Source organism: Protopterus annectens, chromosome 6.part1, assembly GCF_019279795.1.
Source record: "Protopterus annectens isolate FY-2018-M chromosome 6.part1, PAN1.0, whole genome shotgun sequence".
Lineage (NCBI taxonomy): Eukaryota > Metazoa > Chordata > Ceratodontiformes > Protopteridae > Protopterus > Protopterus annectens.
In genome coordinates this window covers 353,476,614-353,494,826 of record NC_056738.1, presented here as the reverse complement: position 1 = coordinate 353,494,826, position 18,213 = coordinate 353,476,614, and the positions used below count along the sequence as shown (strand labels likewise).

The following is an 18,213-nucleotide window of genomic DNA, read 5'->3' as shown; positions in this document are numbered from 1 at the left end:
GTGATACAGCATTAACAATCTGCACCACTGTGCTACTGACTTTTAGTCGGTTTAAAAAAAAAATTGAAGACTTTACCCATACAAATGTAGCACACAAATTATTATGCAATTTTGAAGCAATGTTGGTGAAAGATCATCAAAATGTAGTTACCAGTCATCACTTCCATACAAACAGATACAAGCAGCAAACTCAATGAAATCCTTTTTACCAAAGGAATACTAGAAAAAATTTTACTAAAATAAATGTTACATATAAACTATAGGAAAAAAATAAAGCTCTTAAAATTAGAAGCCCTCTGTATTTAAAAAGTAGCCTGCAACAGAACACTATACACCATTGATCACATTAAACCCAGACTCTTCTGGAATACAAATCTTCAAAAAGTGCTGCTGAGAAAAAAAAAAAAACTTACTTGAATCTTCATAGCCACCTCGTGCCCATCTTTCACCTTGGCTAGGTGAACTTGGCCAATTGATGCAGCAGCAAAAGGGCGCTCTTCAAAGAACTCCAGCTTACTTCTCCAGTCTGGACCCAGCTCGCTGTAGAGAACCTTCTGTTGCCAATGAAAGACATGTTTCACTTAATACGGTACTATGGAACACAGACATAACCAATATATCAAAACTGCCCTAAACTTCTAACTTTAAACTTTGCATTTCAGAAGATCCCAGACACCTACTTGTCAAAGTGGCACAAGCAGCAACATTTAACAGCTGTTAATATTATGAAACTTAAATTACGATACTACCAAAACCAGAAAAAAAGGAAAAGCTCATACACTCATTTGATGAGGTAGTGACCAAAATATTTCTTTCGAAAACATTTTTCTTTTTTGCCAAATACAGTTCAAATCAAGTAAAAGATAATGCTTGCTTATAACAAGACTTACAGGTAAGTAACCAGAATGCCACAATTACACTTCAAAAATGGGAGAAAAACAAGAAAGGTACTTAACAAGCATTTGTTAACCACTCCTAAGTGCCGTTAATAATAGGTCTCACTCTAGGGCTTAACAGCAGGCAGTGCAAGCCAGCAAACAGTGACAGAAGGTAAAAGCATTAAAGTTATAAAACACTTTATTCTGCCACACTTATAAAAATAGTGCAGAAGAATGACATGCCTAACAACCTTTAAAAGCATTCATTCTTTAGAGACATTTTGTTTCGGTCTGCTGTCTGTTTGGCAGCACCAAGTGCTTTACTGGCTTTCAAAGGCTTTGAAAGTTAGTAAAAAAAAAAAACATTTTCCTATACCTTTTTTCCTGCAACTAGTAGTACATGGATTACATACAGCTCAATGCACTAGGAAAAAAAAAACATACAACTGGATTTCACCAGTCACAACCCTTACTGTGAGTTTTCAACATAAATTTTGTGACATCCGTATCACAAACAGTGGTAATGACTCTCTCTCCAATCATAACCAGCTTATTATGCATTCAAGATATGGCTGCCATGAAATTCACCAAGACAGAGCATCTTGGGGGGGGGGGGTCAATCCTGCAACCATGCTGAGAACACATAATAAAAAAGGTTATGATCGATGAACCAACTGTAATTCAATGCATGTATGGAGATTTATTTGCTCCATGCACTACCATTTACAGGCAAAAAAATTAAAAGAAAGAAAAAGTATAGGATCATGAAGTGTTGTCCTGGCTTTAAAAAGTACAGTTTTGTACCTACCATAAATGTAGATGTTCGAGGATTCCATTGCTGCAGTCCTGACTATTGGGTATAGTCCGCGTCCCAGTCGGCCCGAATACCAGAGAGTAAGGTGACGCCCGGTCATGGCGCCTTAGACTGACGCCAGAACGCCAGGGTACTAATGCGCATGACCGACGTCATTTCCTCAGTCTTTTCTTGCCCCAGATGTCAGAAGACCCAAAAAGACAAGTCCCAAAAAACCTGCACCAAAAAACATGTACAATATATACAACAATATATACAAAAATATAAGCATGTAAACTCACCTACACAACCACCCCTAAACACAGAGGGGAAGGAGGGAATTGGACTGCAGCAATGGAATCCTCGAACATCTACATTTATGGTAGGTACAAAACTGTACTATGTTCTTCGTCTTCCATTGCTGCAGTCCTGACTATTGGGTAGAATCCCAAAGCAGAGGAAAGGGAGGCTGGCAAATTATAAGGAAGTAGGAGCTGACAACATGCCTTGCACTGTAGGAGTGGAATCATCCACATCAGAATCAGAATAAGTAGGAAACTCTTGCAAGTCTTCCACAGAAGACTCTGAAGCCTGTGAACACTGTTCAAAACTATCAAACTCCTGTTCCACCCTAGGCCTCTTATCAGGCGGGGGCATAGAACCTCTAATCAGAGTAATCAAATCTTCTGCCATTTTAAGCATATGTTTCTTAGGCACAGAGCCCGAAATGCTAGGAGAAGCCCCCACAGAAGCTGAACTTGGCCTACCTCTAAAAGAAGCTTTGGCAACAGAAGGAGAGGCCCTAACTACCTTGGGAAGAGAGGGAAGAACAGTTACCTGAGAAGCCCCTCAGCCTGGCCTACCTCCTGAGAGGGCACATCCTGTAACAGTAAAGTATCTGCCTGAGACTCCATAGAGACTCCTGGCAAAACCTCTGGCTCCCTGAGCCTAAAGAACCGACGTCCGGGACTGCGGTTCCTCACCCTAGGCTTCACTGTTTTGTCCTTGCGCTTCTTGGATGAAGCGGCGCCGGAGCATCCGACGGCATATTATAATTGCAACGCTTCCCAAACACTAACCTAGCACAATCTAGCCTCCTCTTAATAGTGCGCTTGTTAAATCTAGCACAAGAGCGCAACCAACAACGCCGTGCTCAGGGCCCTAAACAAGGTATACACAATGTATGATAATCCCTATGCGGTATCTGCTTCCCACAAGAAATACAGTTATTCACTTTTCTGACATCCGTTAAATACTGAGGCAAGAAAAACCAAAATGTTCCAACGGGTTACTTAGCCAACTCTGTTTCGGTCTGAAACTCGGGTTTCGAAAATCTCAGAACGCCAACCTGCACTCGCAAAATTGCTTCTGCATCGGACCATGCGGCAAAAGACTGAGGAAATGAAATCGGTCGGTCAGCGCGGCATGACGACGCCGTGACGGCGTCCAAAAAGCCATGACCGACGTCAGCCTTATACTCTGGTATTCGGGCCGACTGGGACGCGGACTATACCCAATAGTCAGGACTGCAGCAATGGAAGACGAAGAACATCTGGTAAAGCACTTAATGTACAACGTGAGACAGCAGCGCACATCTTAATTTCTTTGCTTAAGAATTCCAGACAAACCTGAAAACAATGGGGGGAAACAAAGCATCAAATAACATATTACAAAAATACGTTTCTCCACTTAAAATGTTAATAGAACAGATTTTGCTTCAACATGAAATTTCAGAATAAGAAGTAATTCTTACTTCTTGAGTTACTGACTGTAATCCTCACTGACTTATAGAGAGGGGAGGTACACCAGGGATAAGGGCAAGGAAAGAATTTTACAAGTGATGGGGCAAACATACACTGCTAAATTGGGGACAACTGAAAGAGATGCATAGTAGGCAGAAAAAAGTGCAGAGGTTCTCTACAGAAGCAACAACTTTAAAATTTGTTAGGCACAGCACAAATCCCTGCTACTGGTACAGAAAGTAGAGGGGAGGAGATCAGAATGAAAGAAAATGAAGGGACTCTAGAGCGGTAAAGGAGCTGGATAAAAGGAAGCAAACAAAAGGGAGAGATCTTCCAAAGGAAATAGGAAGAGTTCATAGGGGAGCAGATCACAGATACAGAATGGAAAGAAATAGTACAGCTACCCATATACATAACCAAGGCAAGTAAGTTCAGGATCTTTGCCTGGAAGTGTTTACATTAAGTATTTTTACTACGCAAAGCGGCTAGCTAGAATATTACCAGCAGTCAATGACACATGCTGGAGTTATACTAGAGAGGCAGGAACCTCAGGCCATGTCTTTTGGGACTGTGAATGCTTAAGAAGAATACAACAGGGACCTCAGGCAGCTGCTCAAAAAAATGGCATAGATGAAAGGATAATGAATAAAAAAATGGCTCCTTATATGATTTAAGAAAGGGATTTTGGAAAGACAAAAACAAATTTTTAGGTTAATGACAGGAAAGGAAGAGAACTCAAAAAGGAAAGCCACAATGAATACCTACAGGAATAGAGGTACAAAAGATATTGAAGAGAAACAGATGAAGAAATGAGAGACAGGCAAGACAGAAGGGACAGGAAAATTTTAAAAGGAGATGGGAAGAATGGCTGGATGAAGAGGAAAGTACAGTTGTGCAAGAACTTACCTTAACAGTAGATATCCTCAACTTTACTAGAAGTAGTGAATATAGTAACAGAGATAAAACAACTGGAATTAGGATCTTTAGAAAAGGGTAGGCATAAATTACATAGGAAAAATGAGAACCGTGGAAACAATTCATGCAGAGGAGGATCTAAATGAGCTATGTAATGTTTGCCTGACAATGACTGGATAGATTATAAGAGATGTACAATGTTTGCAACTACAATTATGTCACCATGGTTTGTTTTCACTTATATAAATACATATGTTTGCCTATGTCACACATGATTATTTAATAAATATGTTTCTTGTTAAAAAAATACTGCAACAGTGAAAATTAGGGCATCTACTGTATTTTTTTTACATCTGGGATATCCTACAGAGGAAATGTGAACATCTGGCCAGCATACTAAAGCCTTTATACCTTCCAGGTGCAATGTCTTACATGTGTCCTACATCAAGGCATAAGGTACATATATGATGTGTGAGCACCTAATCCTCACAACTGAACTGCCTAGAAGAACCAGAGAAACCCAAGAGGAGAAGCAAAAGCATGTACATCCAGGAAGGGAAGAGGTGGAAGAAAAGAACTAAGAAAGAGAAAAAGAAGGTCCCCATGGCCAAAAGGTAAGCAGCAGAGAAGAACAGACAGAAAAGGGTGGGATAAAATACTGCAACAGTGAAAAGTAGGGAAATAAGAAGTTATGTACCTACCATAACGTTCCATGTTAGTTGTCTTCTTCTTGCCTTCTTTCTTGCTGGATGGTTCGGAGCCGATCCTCGGCTCCGACTTGGCAATCTACTAAAGCTCGAGAGCTATTTACTGGCTCAAGGCCCTCCCTATATCCCACAATGCTAGGCGTCAGATCCCCAAACACCAAGGAAAGATTAAGGACACCTGTCCAACCACAAGGAAAACCATAGTACAAAGACAGAGGAGGACACAATGTACATCAGAGTTGTCAAGAGGAAGAAGGCCCCAAAAGGGGACTCTTCTCGGTCTGTCCAGGCTAGGTGGATGGAGCGTGGGACGCAAGAAAGAAGGCGAGAAGAAGACAACTAATATGGAACGTTATGGTAGGTACATAACTTCTTAATGTTAAGTTGTCTATCTTGCCTTCATTCTTGCTGGATGGGACAGCATACCTAGCACCTTAGTCCTGGGTGGCTCATCAGAACAGACTCTTGAGCACAATGGAACCAAACTCAGCTCTATTCCTAGAGGCCACATCCAACTTATAATGTGAAATGAATGTATGAGAAGTGGCCCAAGTGGCTGCGGCACAAATAGATTCCATTGGTAGTCTTGCTTGAAAGGCTACCGACGTAGCTAACGCTCTGGTGGAATGACCTCTAGGTTTAGCTGGGAGTTGTTTATGTCTGAGTTGATAAATCAAGGTAATAATAGAGGACAACCACCTGGATAAGGTTACTTTGGAAAATGGCCGTCCTTGTTTGCACTCAGCACAGGATAAGAAGAGTTGGTCTGATTTTCTTATTTGCTTAGTCCTGTCCAAGTAGAAATGTAATTGCCTATGAACATCCAGGCAGTGTAAATTTTGTTTGGCTTTGTTCAAATAGTTAGGAAAAAAGACAGGCAGATCAATAGTCTGATTCAGATTTGTTTCAGAGGTTACCTTGGGTAAAAACGAAGGATTAGACCTAAGTGAAACTCTGTCCTTATGAAACACAAGATAAGGAGGATGAATACAGAGGGCTTGAAGTTCCGAAACTCTCCTAGCTGATGTGATGGCTACCAAAAAGAGAGTCTTCCAGGAGAGCAATTTTAAGGAACAGGAAGCCGCTGGTTCAAAGGGGGGGGGGGGGAATCAAGCAAGCCAATATCAAGTTCAAGTCCCACGGGGGCGGGGAATCTGACCGGGGCCTAAGCAACAAAGTTCCTTTAAGAAAGGCCTTGCAAAGTTTGTGGGACATGATGCTGGTTTCTGACAGGCTAGCATGTAAATTTGCAATAGCAGCTAATTGGACCCTAATGGTGGCAGAGGAGGAACCAGCTTGAAAGAGCTCTGCTAAAAAATCTAAAACATGATGGACAGGAGCTGTAAAGGGGTCAATATTCCTAGCCTCTGCCCAGAAGGAGAAATGTTTCCACTTACTAGCATAAGTCTTCCTGGTGGCAGATTTGTGCGAAGGATGATATCACGCACCGGCTGAGAAATTAGCAGAAGCCTGGCTAAGGTTGGAAGTGGAGCAACCAAGCTGTAAGGTTGAGAGACTGAAGGGACTAGTGCAGCCCGCCCGACTTATGGACCAAGAGGTCTGGCACTGGGTCCAGATTCCACGGCTGCTCCAGCAGGTGCCGATGCAGGAACGGGAACCAAATTTGTCGAGGCCAGTAAGGGGCAATGAGGATCATCCTGGATCCCAAGGCGGTTGCTTTCTGAATTAGCTTGGGAATTAGGAGAAAAGTTGGAAATGCGTACAGAAGACCCCGGGGCCAATCGTGAACTAGAGCGTCTCTGGGAGAGTGGCTGGGAAGGGGGAAGAGAGTGAAGAAGTCGTCGCACTTGCTGTTGAGAGGAGTTGCAAAAAGGTCGCAGCAAGGTTGACCCCATCTGCGGAAGATTTTGTCCGCTACTGATTGATTGAGAGACCACTCGTGAGGCATGAGAATAGCTCTGCTTAGCCTGTCCGCTATGACGTTGGACCTCCCGAGGATGTGCGTTGCTATCAGAAACCGTTGAGAGGAGATCGCCACTGCCAGAGTCCGAGTGCTTCTCGACATAAGGGATAGGACTTGGTTCCGCCCTGCTTGTTAATGAACCACACTACAGACATATTGTCTGTCTGAATTGCAATAGTCCCGGTAGGTAGAGAGTCCTGAAGAGCTTGCAACGCCAAAAGCACCGCTCTCATCTCCAAGACATTTATGTGCAGATGGTACTCTAGAGGTTGCCAGGTGCCTTGGACAGTCCTGTCCTGAAAATGCCCCCCCAACCCGATCAGGGAGGCATCCGTGGTCACTGTGGCAACAGGAGGAGGAAGAACACACGGTCTGCCCTGGAGTATCAGAGGGGAGACCATCCACCAAGCCAGGTGGTCTTTGCACGATTGAGTAATTATCTTGTGAGACACTGGAAGCCGTTGAAAGGACCATTGAGTAAAAAGCATCCACTGAAGAACCCGCATGTGAAAACGAGCATGGGGAACTAGTATGATTGCTGCTGCCATGAGGCCCAAGGTCTTTAGTACGACTCTGGCCTGAATCCTGTTGCACTGTAGTAAGACTTGCACATGTCAGTGGATTTCTGAAACTCTGTCGAGAGGAAGCCTTGCAGACAGATCTTTTGTATTTAAGCTTGCACCTACAAAGGTTATAGACTGACAAGGCAACAATGCAGACTTTTCGAAATTTATTGATATACCTAGCACGGAGCAAGTTTGGATGGTATAATCCCTGGCTCGTAGTAGCTGATGCCTGGTGGGAGCAGTGAGGAGCCAGTCGTCAAGATATGGAAACACCTGGAATCCTCGCCGTCTCAGGTGAGCCATAATCACTGCCATGCATTTGGTGAACACCCTGGGGGCTGTGGTGAGACCAAAGGGCAGGGCCCTGAACTGATAGTGACTGGCTCCCAGCCAGAAGCAGAGAAACCTTCTGGAGCGCCTGTTCATTTTGATATGGTAGTATGCATCCTGAAGGTCTATGGAGCACATCTAATTGTCCTGACCCAAAAAGGGTAGAATGGACTGGAGCGTGACCATCCGGTACTTTGTTCTTTGAACAGACTTGTTTAGCCTGCTGAGATCCAAAATGGGTCTCCAGTCCCCTGTCTTTTTTGGCACCAAAAAGAACTTGGAGTAGATTCCGGATCCTTGCTGGTCTGCTGGGACTGGCTGGATGGCTTGTTTGTCTAGCAGTTTTGAAATTTCTAGCACTGCCTGTTCCCTTAGACCAGGTGGAACATCTGGAAGAGACTTGGTTGTTTTTACCGGGGTGTGGACAAAGGGGATCTTGTAACCCTCGGATATGATTGACCGTACCCATTTGTCTTATGTGAGGAGATGCCAGGCTTCTGGGTACAGTGACAATTGTGTGAGGAGATGCCAGGCTTCTGGGTACAGTGACAATCTTCCCCCAACTGCCTCCGAAGGCGGACAGTCGGGCAGCCCCTCAGGGGTGCTGAAAGGGTTTGTCAGAGAACGATTCTCTGCTACCCTGATTTTGCAGGTTCCCTCTGCCCCTCGGGCATCTATTATTGTTCCCTCCCCTGCCCCTGGAGGGAAACTCACCACATGTGTCAGGCACGACTCCCGGGGATTTCCAAAACCACATTTTTCCACTCTTCTGACCCTTAGGGAATGGTCTAGAGAGAGTGGAAAAACGGACTCCCACCGCAGAGAGAGTCTTGCCTTCCTGCTCACACCTGGTAAGGGTATCTTTCACCTGTGGTCCAAACAGAGCCAAACCAAAGGGGGTATTGGTGAAGGACGCCTTAAAGGGGTCAGCAAAGTTGCATAACCGCATCCAGGCATGTCTTCTCAGAGCCAAGCCTGTACCTGCGGCCCTACTCGCCCCATCGGCTGCATAAGAAATGTGCCGCATGGAGGAGTTGATGACAGAATTAAGGGTCGCCAGCTGGGTGTTAATTTTATCTTGCACCCCCGCAGCTGATGGATTCTGAAGGGTATCACCCAATTCCTTGAGAAGATCCCTTTGGAGACGGGTGAAATGGCACAGATAATTCAGTGACTGTATAGAAAAGGTCGCTGAGGAAAACACCCACTTCCCGTACCTGTCCATTGTCCTAGATTCTTTATTAGGTGGATGGACAGGCACCGAAGGGTCAGCCAGCTCCTTCTTTGTGGCTGCTGCAACCACCATGGCATCAACAGGGACACCCTTTGCCAAAAATTGCTTGTTGGATGGGGCTGTAATAAATTTAGTGGGCCTATGGGGAGTTGGTTCCACTGTGTCCGGGGCTGACCACTCCTTTCGAGCCACCACTTCCATTAGCGGGTCGCAAGGTGGAGACACCCAGGAGGTGGAAAGGTGAGAACCAAACGCGTCCAGGTAGACCGACTCGTCCTCCAAAGGGTTAAGAGCAGTCCAATTCCCCCTCTGCTTAAGGATCTCTAGAATGTCTGAAAAGGAGACATACTCAAAGGGGGATCTTTTGGACCCTTCCAAATCCTCCAAGTCGGTATCAGACGTGACTGACTCGGGGGAGTTGACATGTTTCCTCTTACATTTTCTCCTCCGGGGGGGGCTCCTCCGAAGGATCAGGGGAGGCCTCGGAAGAGGAAGATACGCCCAATAGGTGACCTGGAGCATTTGCTCTCCACACTTGAGGTCAGGAGGGTGGACAGAGACCGATGCAGGCACCATGGGGGGAGGAGCTGAAGGAGCTGATCGAGGGGCCGACTCAGGAGTCGGCACACTCCTCATGACCTCGAAGGCGCCCCTGTCAGGCAGGGCAGAAGGTCCCCACTCCGAGGAGACGAGAACCCCTGTCGGCACCGAGAGGGACGGCTCCGAGGCCGATGTCGGGGCCGAGCTCACCTGTGCTGATGCTCAGAGAGGGAGAACGGTGTCAGACAAGGGTCCGATGCCACTCGCCCCCTCGGAGCCGACGAGGGAGTCTCAGCGCCCAGATCCCTCCAAGGACGGAACCAAGGAAGAGATCGTAGCCGATGAAGGAGCCGAAAGGTGTGGTATCGGTTCCGACGTTACCAAGATTTGAGCCCCAACCAGCTCCGGCTCCGAACTCAAGAAGGGAGTCGGAGGAGGAACTGCTGTAGCTACCGGGACAGCCACAGTCTGTTGAGATGGGCTGGTTAACATTTTGGCCAGGGCCTGCGACTTAAGGAGTCTACTGACCACCCTCTCTAGGTCATGATCAGATAGCCTGGAGGACCGAGATGAGTGGGACCTATGGCTTTTCTCAGATTGGAGTAATGGTGACCTCAGAGCCGAGCAAACCGATTCTAGGGAAGGGGACCTAGAACGTTTTCAGCTCGAAGATGGTTCCGACAGTAAGGTCGGAGCTGACTGAGGTCTAGAGGTGTCAGCTCCAGCCGGAGCAGACGAGGAGGCAGGTGCTCCACCAGGTGACGGTTCCGAACTGGGAGCCAATGGCTTGGCGGGCTTAGAGGATTTACCCGACGAAGGCTTGGACAGGGATCCTTCTGGCTTAAGTAAGCCTCTCAGGATGAGCTTGTTCCTACGCTCCTGCAGGACTCTTGGGCTGAAGGCATGACAGACCGAGCAAGGGTCCTGCAGATGTAGGGGGCCCAAGCAATAAATGCAAGAAGTGTGACCGTCTGTCAGAGACATCTTCTGACAGCACGAGTCACACTTCTTAAAACCTGAAACTTTGGTATCCTTAGACATGATGGATACCAAAGAAAAAATTCACTAGTGCTTAAACACACAGAAAAAACACACACACACTTGCACTAGTTAAGCTAACAATATTACTAACTGCACAGTTAACTATATATAAATATATACAAAAAACTACAAACTGTAATAAAGTAAAAGAGCTAACACTACCCTATTAATACAAGGAAAGGTAGGGGAGATTAGCCACTGAGAAAAAGGGGAGGGAAGAAATTCTCTAACTAAAACGAGATTTTAAGAGGGAATATTAGGGAGTAAACAGAGAGTTAACTAACCGGAAAGCTATAAAAATAAGAAGGTTATCGACAAAAACTTAACTTTTAATATATATATTAAAAAGTAAAGATTAATACGACCTGGAGCCAAGTAAAATCGCAACCTCGTAGCTGAGGCGGCAAACGAGATCTGGGGATGTGACGCCTAGCATTGTGGGATATAGGGAGGGCCTCAAGCCAGTAAATAGCTTTCGAGCTTTAGTAGATTGCCGAGTCGGAGCCGAGGATCGGCTCCAAACCCATCCAACAAAAATGAAAGCAAGATAGACAACTTAACATCTACTGTTATGGTAAGCTCTTAGACAACTGTACAATGTCCTTCATATCACTGTTGCAGTACTCTTTACATCTAAGAGAGCACAAAAGCTACTAGAAAGGATGGGAGGAGGCAGTCACAAAGGAGCCTTCCAATAACTCATGAAGAATGGCTCTGGCAAACCCCAACCTGGCTCTAGAAATCACATCCAACATCTAATGTTTAGTAAATGTGTGTACAGAAGACCATGTAGCAGCTTCTAAAATGGATGCAGTATCCAAATTCTTGAAAAAAGCACCTGAAAAAGCAACCTCCCTGGTGGAATGAGCATAAACAGAAGAGAAAAACTGCTTGCCATGAAAAGAATAATAAAAGGAAATGGCCTTAGAGATCCAAGAGGAGATGGTTTGCTTGGAAAAAAAAAAAAAAAAAAAAAAAGCTGCTCAGATTTCCTGACATCTTCATAGTTTCATAGTATAGTACTAGGCTATCTGCCCTGGGGCATTTGTAAGCCTATCCATAGTGATGTGGCTTTTGCCACCCCATGAAATGGTACAAAAATGTACAGAATAAGTTTAGAATACTGTGCCTCTGTCTAGTAGTGACACAATGAAGGTCCCCTTATATAACAGAATTAGTTTACTGTGCCCCTGTCTAGCAGTGACACAGACGTGACCCCTGGGGTAAACTTACGATCTCCCATCCACTCATCAAGATTTCTCTTGAAGAGAGTCAGTGAGGGCTCTGCCTAATACTTAACTGGGATCTTGTTCCAAAGCATGGGATGCCTCTGTTATGAATCTATCCCTCCAGCATGTCCTATTCATACTTGTGCCGAGGTTTAGTCTTTAGCCTTCGTGGTCCTGATGGATTTGGATTTTTGAGGTGGAGCATGTCCATCAGATCCTGATTTGACATGGCCTTGGTCAGGCAGAGATCACCTCTGAGCAGGCGGTATGCTACTGAATAGAGCTGAAGTTTCTTTAGTCTGGCAGAATAAGACATATGTTGGAGACACTTGATCCTCTTGGTGAGGTACTTTGTGGTCTCTCCAGCTGTTGCAAATGCGGTGAGGTACATACCAAATGGGGCATTGTACTCAATCATGGGTCTGATGAGGGAGGAATATAGGGGTACAATGACATCTTTGGATCTGGAAGTGAATCCCTTCATGATGAGGTGTGCAAGGTAGAATGTTTTTCTAACCACTTTGGCAACGTGGGTGTCAAATGAGAGGTCGCTGTCGACTTGGGTCCCTAGGTCTCTGATTACTTTTCCACTCAGTGGGTTGCTGTCTATGTGATAATTTGTGGGTACTTTGTTTTTCCCAAAGGGGATGACTATACATTTTTTGGCATTTAGTTTAAGGCCGTGACTCTGGCACCAGTTGTCCGTTTCTGTGAGGCCTTTTTGTAGGATGTGTGTGTCTACTGGTGTATCTTTAGTGTTATGTAGGTGATACCTGAGCTGTCTGTGTAATTCTAAGGTGTGGAAAATCTTCTCACTAGTATTTTATTTACTTATTTATTGTCATTTGTTAACCGGGTTGGACCAGCTGAGCCAAAGGCCTGTTTTCAGTGGAGACCCGAGGAGAAAAGCTCCAGTTTCAATTACAGTCATTCAAGACAAAAATTTACATCACAAATTCCACATAACAAGAATATATACAACAAAGTAAAGTTAACTAATTTAAAAATTTTTGTACAGGTTTCAGTGTATATCTATATAGTAACAAAAAGTTTATTTAGAATGCAAAGGATTATAGAAGAAACAGGGTGTTAGTTTGTAGTAGTATTGGCACTATGTAGAGGAGAGAGAAATGAAGAAAGAGAAAGATACGAGAGAAGACAGATTACGGCGGAAGGTAGCTTGAATCAGATTGGAGCTTGACAGGGATAGAACCAGGTGTTCTGCAGATAGTGTTTAAGTTCAAGTTTGAACCGATACTTATGAGGTTATTCCAGGAGTGGGCAACTGAGTATTTATATAGTGACTTCCCAATATTTTTTGTGGGTTTGTAGATGTCCAGAAGATGTTTGTCAAGATGTAAGAAGCGGACGTCGGGGATTGTACAAGTGCTACAATATTAGAGATAGAAGGGCAGGAGGTGGGGCTATAAAGAATAGGGTGCATTATATGCAGTTGAGCAAGTAGCAGTTGCTTGGGGAATTCAGGCCAGTGCAAAGACTTTAGGGCAAGGCAGTGGTGGGAATCATAGGGGAAATTGGAGGCAAACTTAACTATTTTATCATAGGTTTGCTCTAGTTTGCTGAAAAGAGATGCCTGGAGGTTAGTAAGGACAGGAGCAGAAGACAGACTAAGAGGAGAGACATGGCTAGAGAAGGTTTGGAGGAGGGAGAAAGAAATTTCTGATTCCAGTACAATACAAAAGGCCAAGTTTTTGGTGGGTTTTCTTAATGCATTGATTGATATGTATATCAAATTTTAGTTTATCATCAATGGTGACACCAATTAATTTAGTAAGTGGTCCCAGTCTGATGATGATATTGTTAAGGGAGGTGATGGAGAAAGAGGATTATTGTTGCGCTAGTGTTTTAGGAAGAAAAAGTAGAAGTTTAGTTTTTTGGGGATTTAAGACTAGTTGATTATCAGTGACCAAGGTTTCGATTGAAGAGGAAGTGTTTTGGGTAAGAGAGAGGAGTTCAGAGATACTGTGGGCAGTGGTAATAAGGGTGGAATCGTCAGAATATTATAAGAGTGTTTGAGAGGTTAGTAGCAGCATGTAGGCTGTTAGTGAAGATACTGAACAGGAGGGGACCCAAGATAGAGCCTTAGGGAACACCAATGTGGACAGGCAGAAATGGGGAGGTAACAGTTTGCCAGCATATAGATTGTAGTCTATTAGATAAATAACTAGAGAATGAGGCTATGGAGAAGGTAGAGAGATGAAGGTCAGAAAGTTTAGTTAACAGTTTAGATTGGGAGACAGTACCAAAAGCCTTTGAGAGATCAAGGAATAGACAGGAAAGAAGTAGGTTGTTATCATGGGCTTCAGCTACAGTTTGGATGAAAGAGTAAAGCAGTAGATGGGCTGTGGTGGGGTCTAAAGCCATGTTGCGTGGGAGTTAAGAGATTATCATCAAGTGTTTAAGTAGCTGAGAATGAACACATTTTTCTAGTATTTTGGAAAGTGGGGATAGTATAGCAATGGGACAATAGTTTGAGAGACCAGTGGAGTTTCCGCCTTTATGGAGAGGGATTGTATAAAACAGACTCAGCAATAGAATGATTAATGAGGATAGAGACTGGGTAGGCAAGAGAGTTGGCAGCGATTTTAGGAAGTGGAGGTAAATTGTCTATAGAGGGAGAGCAGGGTTTGAGTTTATTCACTTGGGATTTGATAAAGGCAGTGGGAACAGGTTGTACAGAGAAGGTATTAAAGGAAGGACTGGGAGGTAAAGTCAGGGGAGAGGCATTGAGACTATGCTGAGCTAGTCTCTGGATTGTTTCTATGAAGTGAATGTTTAGTAGAGCAGCAGTTTTAGTGGCAGTATTGAGATGGAAGGGAATTGGGGAGGAAGGGGTACTAGGGTAGAGGATTGTATTAATGGTGCACCAGAATTTCTTGGGGTTGGTATGTGGGCTGCAATGGCTGGAAGTGAAAAAAGATCTTTTATCTTTAATGATTAGTTTCTTTACACGTTTCTAAGCTCTTTGAAGAGTTGGAGTAGGGGAGAGGTTTTATTTCTGACCCAGGTTTTCCAGGCAGTGTCCCTCTGGTGCATAATAGAACGTGTGTGCTTAGTGAGCCAGGGAGCACAGTTTGATTTTACACTAATCTTTCTAGATGGGGCCATGGTGTTTAGTATACCAAGAAATATTTTGTTGAAAGCAGTTACACCATCATTTAGGGGGAGGTTGTATAGGAAGGTCCAGTTGATGTTGGATAGAGTAGAGTTGAACTTGTCTAGGTTGAAGTGAGTCACATAAATACTCAGAGGTGTTCCTTGGGTGACTGTTGAGAGTACCTATGGTCATAGGTAGGGAAGTATGCCAGGGTTATGATAATGCAAGTATTTTGTGGATGAAAGAAAAAAGGCAGACAAATTGTTTGATTGAAGGACAAATCATTAACCACCTTAGCCATAAAGGAATGATTAGTATGAAGAAAGACCCTATTTTTGTGATAAAAAAAAAGATGGGACTACCATGAGCACCTGAAGTTCTGAGACCCTCCGAGACCTTCTTGGCAGAAGTAAGAGCCACCAAAAGTACCACTTCCCAAGTGCAGTGTAGCAAAGAATAGTAAACTGCAGGCTCGAAGGGAAAATGAGTTAAGTTTTCAAGAATGAAATTAAGGTCCCAAGGAGGAGGAACTGGCTTTCTTGTGGGCCTAATATAAAGGATACCTTTCAAAAATTGCTTTGCTTTACTTCATAGCAAGAAGCAAGGGGTGGATTCAAAGGAAGAAAAGAAGAAATGGCTGACAAATGAGTTTTAACAGATGAATATGCCAAACTGTGCGCAACTCACACAAACAGGAAATGACCGTAGGAATACCCACAGAAAAAGGGTCCAAGTCATGCTTAAGACACCAAACAAAAAATGCCTTCCATTTAGTAAGACAGGACCAATGTTGTCTGGACCGAAAGGGAGTCACCAGCAATGCACTGGGCCTGTCTCACGATTCTGTGCAGAAAGTTTGGCAGCAGAGTAACAGGGGACAGACATACATAAACATCGCCTTCTAGGAAAAAGGCACGTCATCTACCTTCCAAGCCAGAAGACTTAGCACTCTGGAAGAGAACTGGAGAAGTTCTGTTCAGACAGGAGGCAAAGAGATCTACTTCAGGAATAACCCAATGAGGTACAATATCCAGGAACACCTCCCTGTGAAGCATCAGTTCATGAGGATCTGTGCTGGACCTGCTCAAACCGTCTGCCACAAGACTGTGCTCTGCAGACCTCTCAACCGTACAGAATTCCTGAGTATTTGCTGGTTTTGAGGGCAAAATATTGGGGTGCCACAAAATCCTGAGTGTCCCCTTTAATTTCCTGGTCTTTTGGTTTTATTTTTATATTACCACTTTAAATTTTTGGCTGATGTCACCACACATCACCAGCCTACAGAGGCATGCATGCGCGATTACATCAGCTACTGCCTATGTTGGACTCAGACTCTCGGAGGGAAATAGAGAATATAACAGCTATGGTGGCTGGCCTAATTTAACTTTTGCAGAGTCCACTCACATTTACCAGCCTCCAGGTAAGAAAACAGCTGTTATCTATCGGGCCTGTAACTTTTTAACTGTGTACTAGTAAGTCTCTGGACTGTTTTGTTGTTGTGCATTATTTATCTGCTTGACTGTGTGCAAAAGTCTGTCTGGATGTTCTGCATTATCTATCTCCTGGCCAGCCACAAGAAGTTGTGCATTTATTATTGGCTGCTAATCAACCGTTCTGCATTTATCAACTGTTGCATTTATCTGCTGGCCGCAGTTATCTGCCACTCTAATGAATCAACCGCTGTGTGCAAAGGTCCGTTTATCTGCTGGCAGAACTTTTTGTTGTGCATTGTATTGCTTTCACTCGAATTAGTTCAGTATTTTATTGTGTGTGAGATATGCTTTCCTTCAATTTATATGTCCCAGCAGTGCAGCATTTGCTTTCCCTTCTGGCAATTCAGAAAGCAATTTGCAGTTCAGTTTGCAAGTAGGCAGTTCAGAAAGCAGTGTGTGTGATCAGTTGTAAGCAGGCAGTTCAGAAAGCGTGTGTTCAGTTGTAAGCAGGCAGCTCACAGAGCGTGTGATGAATTGTAAGCAGGCAGTTCACAAAGCGTGTGATCAGTTGTAAGCAGGCAGCTCACAAAGCGTGTGATCAGTTGTAAGCAGGCAGCTCACAAAGCGTGTGATCAGTTGTAAGCAGGCAGCTCACAAAGCGTGTGATCAGTTGTAAGCAGGCAGTTCACAAAGCGTGTGATCAGTTGTAAGCAGGCAGTTCACAAAGCGTGTGATCAGTTGTAAGCAGGCAGTTCACAAAGCGTGTGATCAGTTGTAAGCAGGCAGTTCACAAAGCGTGTGATCAGTTGTAAGCAGGCAGTTCAGAAAGTGTGTGCATGTGTCTGTGTGTAAAATGCCCCAATTCAATATACCGGGTGGTTAGTATTATTATTGCTCAAACCCTGTACCTTGGGTACAAACCGCAAGAGCCTGAATTTCCCTAGTCACACCACCACTTGCGTTCAACTCTTTGGTCTGTTCCTCTTAAAATTGTGGTTTTCTAGCAAATTAGTGAGAACTGGATTCACTAAATAATAACAACCATTTAAGTTTCAGTCTTCCTATCTTTCAGGAAACGCCCGTTGGTAACACAAATCATTTTATTTTAGTAACTTTTCAAAGACTATAAAAGCAATTTTTAAACTGTGTCCCTGCCCCTCCCCCCCAAATAAATTATGGCTTTTTCCAGATTTCTTGTGCTGCATAGTTCTTCAGCGGGAGAGAAGTTTAGTACTGCTTATGCCAAGTCTGTTTGTGCAATAGGTAGACTACTTGCTTTTGATGCAGAACGCTGTGGGTTCTACTCCCACACTATGTAGATGGATTGCTGATACTGTACTGTGTTGTACTTTTAAAGGGGGTGGATGCTGCAATCCTGAGAATGTCCTCTTTGGCTGAGATACCTAGTAACTATGAATCTGTTATCAGTTTGCCATCCATTCCCTATTGCAATATTACTGATCATTTTTTTAATGCAACAGGCAATTTATTTCTCAAGGGCAACAGGCACTTTATTTGTGGGTGAAACAATGAAATTTAAAGTTGTTTGCTAGTAGCAACCTCTTCAGTAGTTCCAGATCTCTTTAATGTGGAATTTAGATGACTTTTATGATGGAAATGTTCTGAATTGGGCAGATTTTTCATTATTGGTTCATGCATTTTGTTTCATTGCTTACTGGAAAAATGTTCAAAACAATAAATTTAAAACACGCTCTAACAAGCTGTGTTATTTAATACAATCAAGAAGGTGCATCAAAGAACAC

General features: G+C 43.9%; 1 protein-coding gene across 2 annotated transcripts in view; it reads right to left on the bottom strand.

Annotated features, from left to right (window-relative positions):
* LOC122805553 (atypical kinase COQ8A, mitochondrial-like) overlaps positions 1 to 18,213 on the bottom strand; it is a 768,588-nt gene that overhangs the window by 390,273 nt on the left and 360,102 nt on the right. For both annotated transcript variants that reach the window (XM_044075768.1, XM_044075766.1), the window contains exon 8: positions 414 to 554. In XM_044075768.1, the coding sequence (XP_043931703.1) occupies positions 414 to 554 (141 nt within the window). The remainder of the gene's footprint in view (positions 1 to 413; positions 555 to 18,213) is intronic.